At 34.6% G+C, this 10,209-nt stretch overlaps 1 protein-coding gene across 1 annotated transcript; it reads right to left on the bottom strand.

The window, feature by feature from the left end:
• Positions 1-9,661, bottom strand: LOC133037326 (putative U-box domain-containing protein 50). Its single transcript, XM_061114359.1, has 2 exons — positions 8,819-9,661; positions 1-451 (listed from the first exon to the last, which is right to left on the bottom strand). The coding sequence occupies exons 1-2, from the start codon at positions 9,512-9,514 to the stop codon at positions 254-256; spliced, it is 894 nt and encodes a 297-aa protein (XP_060970342.1). The 5' UTR covers positions 9,515-9,661; the 3' UTR covers positions 1-253.
• Between the last annotated feature and the right edge of the window lie 548 nt (positions 9,662-10,209).

A 10,209-nucleotide genomic window follows, 5' to 3' on the forward strand; every position in this document is an offset into this window, starting at 1 on the left:
GGCGGTTTAGAATTATTTTTTGTCTTTTTCTAAACTGAGTTTATTTTATTTATTAGTTTAAGATTTGGGATGATAATTCTTTGAAAGATATGTATATGTGCATATAAAGGGAAATCAACAAACAATAGTAGATTATGTAAGAGAGCTTTGTTTCCACTCAATAAATACAAGCTAATAGTATAGTAATACATATGCATGGTGAACTATGTGTTTGTCATTATATAGTAGTAATTAATTGATAAATAATATTTAATTAAGGTGGTGGAATGGATCTTTTAATGTGCCAATCTGTAATGAGAGAGTGGAGATAGTTATTAGGTATGAGGAAGTTGTGTTTGAGCTTTAAGTTTGTCATGGGTGAAGTATCCTTTCCCATTCTCATCCAAGCTTCAATAGCTTCCTTTTCATATGAAAAACCATCTGCCGCTACATGTGGATTTCTCATCACATCCTGAACTCATAAGAACTACTCATCAAATTTGGGTTCATTAATTAATTAATCATTGTTCCCAAACACAAATCATTAATGATAGTTTGTCTCAACATAATAATAATGTAGGCCACTAATATGGTATCCTGAATTTTTGCTAAATACAACAATGAACCCCAAGTTTTTATAAATATAACAAGAGACCTTCTGCTATGTAAAATGGTAAAAATAAGTTCATTCAACTTAGTTTTAATGAAATAAATTTTCAAAAAGACCAAAATACCTTCTGAAGAATTATAGCAGAGAGAGAAAGAAAGAGAGAGAAAACAAAGTGTGTTTTCTTGAAAACAATTGAGGAAAAACTTGATCAATTTTATTACTGAAGCAATCATTTATATACAGAGTTACAAGCTACACAAACATAACAAAAATAACAGAAAATAGACAAGTGGAACAACTGAAACTAACAGACTCTAACCAACATCAGTTAGTTGGTTATCATCCCCCCTCAAACGAAAAGGGGAGGAAGCCACTTTGAGTTTGTTTTTGAGGTAGTGAAACCGGTCTTTGGGCAGAGACTTGGTGAGTATATCAGCAATTTGATCGACAGAGGGGACATATCTAACAGAAACTTCATTGTTGAGAATCTGATCACGAACAAAATGTTGGTCTATTTCGATGTGTTTGCAGCGGGCATGAAAGACCGGATTAGCAGCTAAGGCTGCAGCACCTTGATTGTCCACCCAAATAATGAGAATATCAGCTAAGACCACCTGTAATTCAGTAAAAAGAGATTGCAGCCACTTCAACTCAGCAGCAGTATTAGCTAGAGCACGAAATTTCGATTCTGTGGAAGACCGAGCAACCACTTGCTGTTTCTTAGCAGACCACGAGATGAGATTTGGTCCTAAGAAGATAGCATAGCCACCTGTAGAACGACGATCATCGGGGCAGCTTGCCCAATCGGCATCGGAATAAGCTTCAATAGATAATCTAGCTGCTGGAGACAAAAACAAGCCATGTGAGAGAGTCCCTTTTAAGTATCTGAGAAGTCTTTTGCATGCCTCCCAGTGAGTGTTTGTTGGGGCATGTATGAATTGTGATAACTTGTTTATGATAAATGCTACATCGGGTCTAGTGAGAGTTAGATATTGCAATGCGCCAACCGTGCTTCTATAAAGAGTTCTATCTTCAAAAGGAGTCCCTTCCTTAAGAGACAGTTTATGTGAAGAGCTTGTGGGACTAGAACAAACCTTAGCACATTCAAGATGCACTTTCACAAGAAGGTCTGTTATGTATTTGCTTTGAGATAATGCCATTCCACTTTCACTTCTATGAATCTCAACTCCAAGAAAGTAGTGGACTTCACCCATGTCTCTAAGAGAAAAAACTGCATTAAGATCACTTATAAATCTTTGTATAAGACTTGGATTAGGCCCTGTGATTAATATGTCATCAACATAGACTAGGAGTATTATTTGATTAGGACCCGAGCCATAGAGAAACAAGGAAGTATCAGCACGAGAAGCTGTAAAACCCCAGCTGAACAGAGTGGTTTTAAGCTTGTCATTCCAAGCTCTAGGCGCTTGTTTCAACCCATAGATAGCTTTGTTTAGTTTGCAAACATGATGGGGATATTGAGAATCAATAAAGCCTTTTGGTTGGGTCATATAAACCGTCTCATTAAGATCCCCATATAGAAAAGCATTTGACACATCTAATTGCCTTACTTCCCAATTAAAATTGACAGCAAGAGTAAGAACTAACCTGACCGTGACAGGTTTAACGACCGGACTAAATGTGTCCTCAAAATCAATGCCCGGTTGTTGAAGATATCCACGTGCTACCAATCTTGATTTACATTTATCAAGGCTCCCATTTGCATTTAACTTAACCCGAAAAACCCATTTGTTGTCTATTAGGACCATATGAGATTCATAAGGCACAAGAGTCCAAGTCCCTCTTGCTTTGAGAGCATAGAATTCACTTGACATAGATCGATTCCAGATAGGATCTTTAAGAGCCGACTTCACAGATTTAGGCTCTCGAGGTTTGAGAGACTCCGGTAGTCTATGCTTAGTGGCCATGTAAGCTTTAGGTTTGTATATACCTCGCATAGATCTAGTCACCATAGAATGAGTTCTTGGTATTGTTGAAACTGCTGCATTAGATATAGGAAGAATTGGTACAGAATGTTGCACAGGAGCTGTAGCAGGAGTTGCATCAGTTGGTTCAGTTGCAGCAGTATTAGAAGGAGTAGGAGCAGTCACATGTTCTGGTGAGGTAATTGGTACAGAGTTGCTGACATTAGTAGAAGCAGTGGGAGTAGCATTTTCGAATGCAGTTCGAGCAGTATCAGCACCAGAACCAGATGAGGAAGCAGCTGAAATAAGTGGAACATCAGACCTGAAAACCTGTGGAAAACCAGTAGAAAATTGCATAGTAGGACAGCCAGCAGTTTCAAATGTTTCTTTAGCAACAGTAGGAGTATTGTTAGTAGCAGGAAATAAGAATTCATTAAAAGTGACATTCCTGGCTATAAAAATTCTCCCAGTAGCATTTTCACAAACATAACCTTTATGTTTGGGTGAATAACCAAGAAACAAACATTCTTCAGATCTGAGTTCAAGTTTATGATGATGATAAGGTCTTAGATGTGGATAGCAAGCACAACCAAAAGGCTTAAGAATGTGATAATCAGGGATTTCATGAAATAGACACTCAAAAGGACTGATATGGTGAAGAACCGGAGTAGGCATTCGATTAATAGAGTGAGTTGCACATTGAAAAGCAAACCACCAATAGGATAGATCAAGACCAGCTTGAGCAAGAAGAGTTAGACCGGTTTCAGTGATATGCCTATGCTTTCTTTCAACCCTACCATTTTGTTCATGTGTATGGAGACATGGTTGCTGAAATCTAATGCCTTGATCTGCTAAAAATCTCTCAAAAGGTCTGAATTCTCCCCCACCATCAGCTTGGACAGCCTTGATGGGAAGATTAAATTGTTTTTCAACAAGGCTCTTAAATTTTATAAAGGTTTCAAATGCTTGAGATTTGATTGAAAGAGGGAAAATCCAAGAAAACCTACTATAATCATCTATGAAAACAATATAGTATCTATAGTTTTCTTTAGATGGAATGTGGGAGGGACCCCACAAATCAGTGTGCACAAGAGCAAGAGGTTGAGTGGCTCGAGATTGAGATAGAGGAAAAGGTAATCTATGATTTTTGCCTAATTGACATGCTTTGCAAAACTTAAGATCTTTAAGAGAACAAGAAATATTGGCTTTTGTGAGGATTTTTCTTAAAGTATCAGGTGCAGGGTGCCTAAGTTTTGTGTGCCAAACATTAACATCAGTGAGAGTTTGAGCAATTAAAGCTGTAGAATTGTACACAGTGGGAGAGAAAGAAAATGACTCTTTATTATCTTGATTATTACAAGTAGAGGTTGAAGAGTCAACCAAGGTACAATCTTGAGTACAATGTTTATTTTGACACAAACTGAAAACAGATGGACTAGCAGCAGTAGCCAAATGCACCTGAAGAGCCTTTTGAGAGAGATTTGAGCTATCATCCCCTAAGAGATAGAGACCATCTTTAATTTTTCCCTTGAGTAAGACAGCCCCCGTTTCCTTGTCCTTTACAAAACAACAAGTTTTATGAAATTCCAAGAAAACATTATTATCATTAGTAAGCTTTGAAACACTAACTAAATTTTTAGTGATAGTAGGAATGTGTAAAACAGAATCAAGATTCAAAGAACAAGATTTGAAAGAAAGAGTAGCTTTACCAATGTTAGAAATAATCAATTTCTTACCATTAGCCACAGCTACAGCTTCTTGGCCAGAATAGGGAAGGATAGATTCAAGATTATCAGTGGACTGAGCAATATGATTTGTTGCACCAGTATCCACATACCAGCCTTCATCATCACCAAAATCTGGAACTGTTTGTGCAAGAAATGCTTGAGGATCATAATCAATGGTGTGTTCAGCAAGGTTTGCTTGGGGCTGAGGGTGGGGAGCTTTAGGAGTGACCCAATTTCTGTCATATCTATAGTGACAAGTTGCTGCTGTGTGTCCAAATCTCATACACACTTGACACAAAGGCCTGTTGTTATTGACAGATCTGAATCCATAGCCACGATTACCATTTTTTCCAGCATTATCCGTATGTTGACCCTTTCCAGTATTGTGATAATGTCTGTTACCCCCAGTTCTTGACCCCAAAGTAAGGTTTGCAGCCATTTTTGTTGAGATGTCCAAAACCGTGGTGTGTCTTTCAAGTCTTGATTCATGGGACATCAAGAGAGCTTGCACTTCTTCCAGAGACAAGTTTTCACTTCGAGAGGTAATACTAGACACCACAGAATCAAACTCGGGACCAAGCCCATTAAGCAAGTGCAAGATTAAATCGAAATCATTAACTGGATGTCCAGCAATGGCTAAAGAATCACATACAGACTTAATTTTGTCAACATAATCTGAAATTGACAGATTACCTTTCTGTAGATTGGTTAGTTGACATTTAAGTTGAAGTAATCTTGCCTTAGATTGGCTAGCAAACTTCTGTTCAAGTGCCTTCCAAACAGAGCGCGAAGTGGAGTAGCATGCAACAGTGGCCAAGATTCCCTCTGTCATTGAGGATCGGAGCCAGGACAGCAACAATTGATCCTTGCGACGCCATTGCAGATACAAAGGATTGTCGTTGCCATTTATGAGTTTATCAGGAGGAGCTGAATCGCTGAGAAGCAATTCATCAAGATCATGACCGATCACCGTGGGTATGACCTGCGATTTCCATGAAAGAAAGTTTGAGCGATCAAGCTTCAAAGTCAGAGAAGCAGTGAGAGAATTTGAGAAGGGATTCCAATTCTGTGCCGTCGAGGAGGACTGAGCCAGCACACTGACAGGATCGGAAGCTCCAGCTTGGGACGAGTGGTCACTGGAGGAAGCCATTGACGTTAGTCAATGGCTCTGATACCATGAAGAATTATAGCAGAGAGAGAAAGAAAGAGAGAGAAAACAGAGTGTGTTTTCTTGAAAACAATTGAGGAGAAACTTGATCAATTTTATTACTGAAGCAATCGTTTATATACAAAGTTACAAGCTAAACAAACATAACAAAAATAACAGAAAATAGACAAGTGGAACAACTGAAACTAACAGACTCTAACCAACATCAGTTAGTTGGTTATCACCTTCTTTAATATTATTTTTTATTTTTTAAAAAATTTAAAAATAACCAATTAATAACCTTAATAAATATTAAACGAAAAAAATAATTCTTTTTATAAAGAGCTCTATTCTACGATACATATTAAGATATTTTTTTCTCCTTGAAAATTATTGTTAAAGAGTCTTTCACATGATCTTCTCCTTCACAAGCTCTTAATTTTTTCTCCATATCTCTTTAAAGTAAATGTATTTCTTTAAGTTTCTTTCTTCTGGGGTTATATAGGGTTCATATTCATATAGTAATGTTATCTTCCACTGAAATTTTAGGGTTATTTAAATTTTAAGATTTTAATAGATGATTATTTGACTAGGTTTTTTATCTTGTTTTGGTGTCAACACATTATTAATGTGAAACTCTCTAACATCCCTTTCAAGATGGTAATCATTTTTTTTTGCTCACCAATCTTGCACGTCTCGATCACAAGTGGTTCTTTTTGGCTCACAACGACTATTTTTTTTAGTTCACTATCCCAGAATCACAAGCAACTCTTTTTGGCTCGTCTTTTTAGACCGATATTTGGATTTGAATTAGATATTCATTAGAGTTTTTTTAGTTTGGCTCTGATACCATGTTAAGATGCGAAAGTGTATGGTTATGTATGATATTAGTTTCATCACATTATCAATGTGGAACTCTCTAACAAAAATTAATATTGTTGATTATGATATGTGCAATTATTTTCGATTCTCTTGACCTGCTACTATAGAATATATAGATGTTTTTTTTTGAGTAACTATAAGTCACTATAAATACATTTATGTATCTAAATATAAATATAAATTATTTGCCTTATTGAATCTAGAACTAAAATTAATTTTTTTTATTCATATATGTAGATTAAGCTTTCTCTAATGTAGATATAGTTCTTAGTTAGATTATGATTTCTCTAATGTAGATATGGTTCTTAGTTTTGTTTTGGTTCAAATTGTTTTCTCATTTTCATTTTCCTTGCTAGTTATTTTTGTTAATTTTTATGGTTTAAAATTAAAAGACTATTGGTGTAATAATGCTTAGATTTTAAAATGGTCAAAATCTATTTTGATCATTGAGATTTCACTATTACAAAAAGAAGTTTGTGTCAGTCAACGTATCTGGTCAAACTCGTTGATCAACATTAAAGTCAAGTATTACTTTTTTGCTTCGATTGTTAACAGACATAAATAATAATTAATACATCGATTCTTACTTCAACACAAAACAAAAACTGACGCTAAAGATGAACTTTTAAAAGAAAATTACACAAATGAAGGGTTGAATTTTGTGTCAATATTGCCCAAACACACCATTTAGCAACAGTTTACATGTTTTTTGTGTCAGTTGTGCACCGACGCAAATTTTGCATCAATGCACAACCGACGCTAAATTACTTGAAATAAAAAAAAAAACATCACAATCACTTATTTCAAGCCCATTTAAAATACCCTGAAATGAAAACCTAAACCTAAGTGATATATAATGGGAAATTTACAAAAATACTGTTACACGAATTTTTTTTTAAAAATACTGTGTTTTTATAAAACACCAGTAAAACACAAAGAAGAACAACTCAAAACAACAGTAGAACACTAGTAAAACAATAGTAGAATACCAGTAAAAACTTGACACAGTATACTGCACTATGAAACTTATAAAAAAACACAGTAAATTGTAAAAAATACCGCCTAACAGTACTTTTGTAAAAAAATGGCAAAAGTTAGTATACCATGTAAATTCCCCTATATAATAACCTAACTGTCGGCTTTAACTCATTCTCTCTGTCTCTCTATGTCTTTATCTTCATCCTTGATGGCTTGAACTCGAGAAGCTCCAGCGCCCAAGCTTCAAAAATCCCAACCACACCGACCACAGAAGCTCTGACGGCCCCATCACCCAAGCCCAAAAATTCCAAGCAGCGCCTCGCCCAAGCTTCAACTCATTTTTTTTTTTAATTCTTTCTTTGATCTTATTTTTAGATCTCTTCTTTTAATTTTTTCCCTCTTTTTCCAACTTTAGAATTGTGATATAAATTGTATTTTCGTTTTAAGATCTATTGTGTTTATATGTTCTTTCTGGGTTGGTTCTATATTTCGTTCAAATCTGAATGGTTTGATGTGGTGGCGGTGGTGGTTATCGTGGTGATTCAATTTTTTTTTTATTGTTTTACTTTGGTTCATAGTCAAAGCAAAAAAACCAATTTGCATCGCTGTGTATTACTATTTGTTTCGGTTATAAACCGAAATAAAAATATTTTAGTGTCTGTTAATGAGTGAAGCAAAAAATGTCAGTATTTGCATCTACGGCTATAGCATTAGTTACACCAACTGAAGAATATCTTATATGTTACTTAAAAACTAAACTAAAAAGTCTTTTTTGTAGTAGTACTGTTTTAATACACATTACCCAAACTCAACCCCATTCCGTGTACTTTGATTTTAAATAGTCAAAATTAAAACTTTCATCAATTATTCAGATTTGTTTAGACCTAATGAGATGAACTTAAACCTTACTTTACTTTCAGAGCAAGAACAGAGGTATATCACTCACCGTCGTGCATCGTACTTCCTTTTACTTTCGTCGTCTTTGCTAACTTCTTTCATCCTTTGTCGTAATCTTTGACTTTCTTTGTCGTTGTTGCCGACTGAAAGCACTCTAAAGAGCACTATAAGTGGAGAAGGGAGTCTTGTAGAAGACATTTTGATTCGTATAGAGGGTATTTTGGTCATTTTAAAAAATTACTTCATTAAAACTAAGTTAAAGGATTTTTCTTTTGTTTTTTGTTTTTTTAACATAACAAAAGGTGCCTTATTTAGTTTATGAAAACTTGGATCCTTTCTTGTATTTAGCAAAAACTCAGGGACCATATTAGAATAAATCTAACAATGTATGGAACCACATCACTAATGATATAGTACACAAGTGTGTCACACACAATCATTGTTAGATAGTTATATAAGTTTTCAACTATTTTAAAAAATTGAAACTTAGACTTTAAAACTAATATGATCCAATTTCAATATCTAATTAAATCCTAAAAATAAAAATAAAATTAATAATTTTAAATTAATTACCTAATGAATTTAGAGAATGATACCTATTACCTATTGCTAAGAGTATATACGGATGAGATTTATGTCATGATACAAAACAAAACTCAACGATCTTACTTACCTTGTATATAGGGCAAAGGAACACACATGGTATTTCACAAGACTCATGTCCTTCTCCTCCATCAGTACTGCTAATCTCACCTCTTCTTCTATCAACTAATTCAACACACTTTTTCTTCAACTCTTCAAGCTCTTCCATCACCACTTCCACCTTCAACTTTGTGGGGCCCAAACATCTAAATGCCAACAAGGCAAGTCTCTCCACAATATCCAATGGCCACGCTCCACCTGTCTTATCCAAGACCTGGACAAGGGCAGCCTTATCAACAAGCATAGCTTCGTCCACAAGCCCAGCCCAATTCCTACCAGTCAACAGCTGAATAAGCAAAAGCCCAAAGGCCTGCACATCGGATACAACGTGGGATTCATGATGGGCTTGTGAAAGCCCAAATCCATCAATCTTGGCAACAAGGTTGCGGTCGAGAAAAATGTTGGAGATTGTGAGTTGGGAATGGACAATGGGTATGGGCTTGGCCAGGTGGAGATAGGAGAGGCCAGAGCAAATCTGTGCTGCAACATGGATCCGAGTGTGCCATGAGAGAGCCCTAATTGCTCCACACGAAGAAGATGAGAATATAGTGTCCTTCAAAGAACCATTGTGCATGTATTCGAAAACAATGCATTTGGGCTCTAGGCAAAAGCCCATCATACCAAGCAAATGAGGGTGTCTAATCTTGCCAAGAAACTTCACCTGCATAAAAAGTAAATAAATAAATAAAGGGAGGAATAAAAACACAAGAATAAGAATGAAAAAATATATAGAAATAAGAATAGAATAAAATCATTTTTTTTATTGAGAATGAATTTAAATTTAAATGCATAATTTTTGTTTTGACAAAATCGGGTTACATTTGGTTAGAAGGAATAAAAATATAAAAATAAAAATGAGAATGTATATAGAAATAAAAATATGAAATTACACTTTATACCCTTTTTATATTGTCATCTTTTATTCTTACTCTTTTTTTTTAAAGTCTATCATTTTTACCTCTTTTTTTAAATATTGTATCAATTTTGTCCCTATCATTTTAAGATATTCTCCATGTATTTTGGGTACAATACATATAAAAAGAGGTATGGGTCAATTAAATATAAAATTAGAAGTAATTTGATTAATTGATTAATAAAAATAGTATTTTTCAACTTACCCCAAATAAAAATATAATGAAATCAAATTTAAAATGCATGAAAAACTTAATAAAAAATTATTAAATTTTTTCTGATCATACATTAGAATGGGCTTTTTTTTCAATTTCAAAATAGAATGTCATTCTACTATAATAATGGAAAAGTCATTTTATTAGAATGTCATTCCAAATTCTAATACTTTAAAATGCAAATAAATACAGTAATAAAATAATTTTTTTTTCTATTCTATTTTATTTTATTACC

This window comes from Cannabis sativa, chromosome 4 (genome assembly GCF_029168945.1).
Source record: "Cannabis sativa cultivar Pink pepper isolate KNU-18-1 chromosome 4, ASM2916894v1, whole genome shotgun sequence".
NCBI classification, from domain to species: Eukaryota; Viridiplantae; Streptophyta; class Magnoliopsida; order Rosales; family Cannabaceae; genus Cannabis; species Cannabis sativa.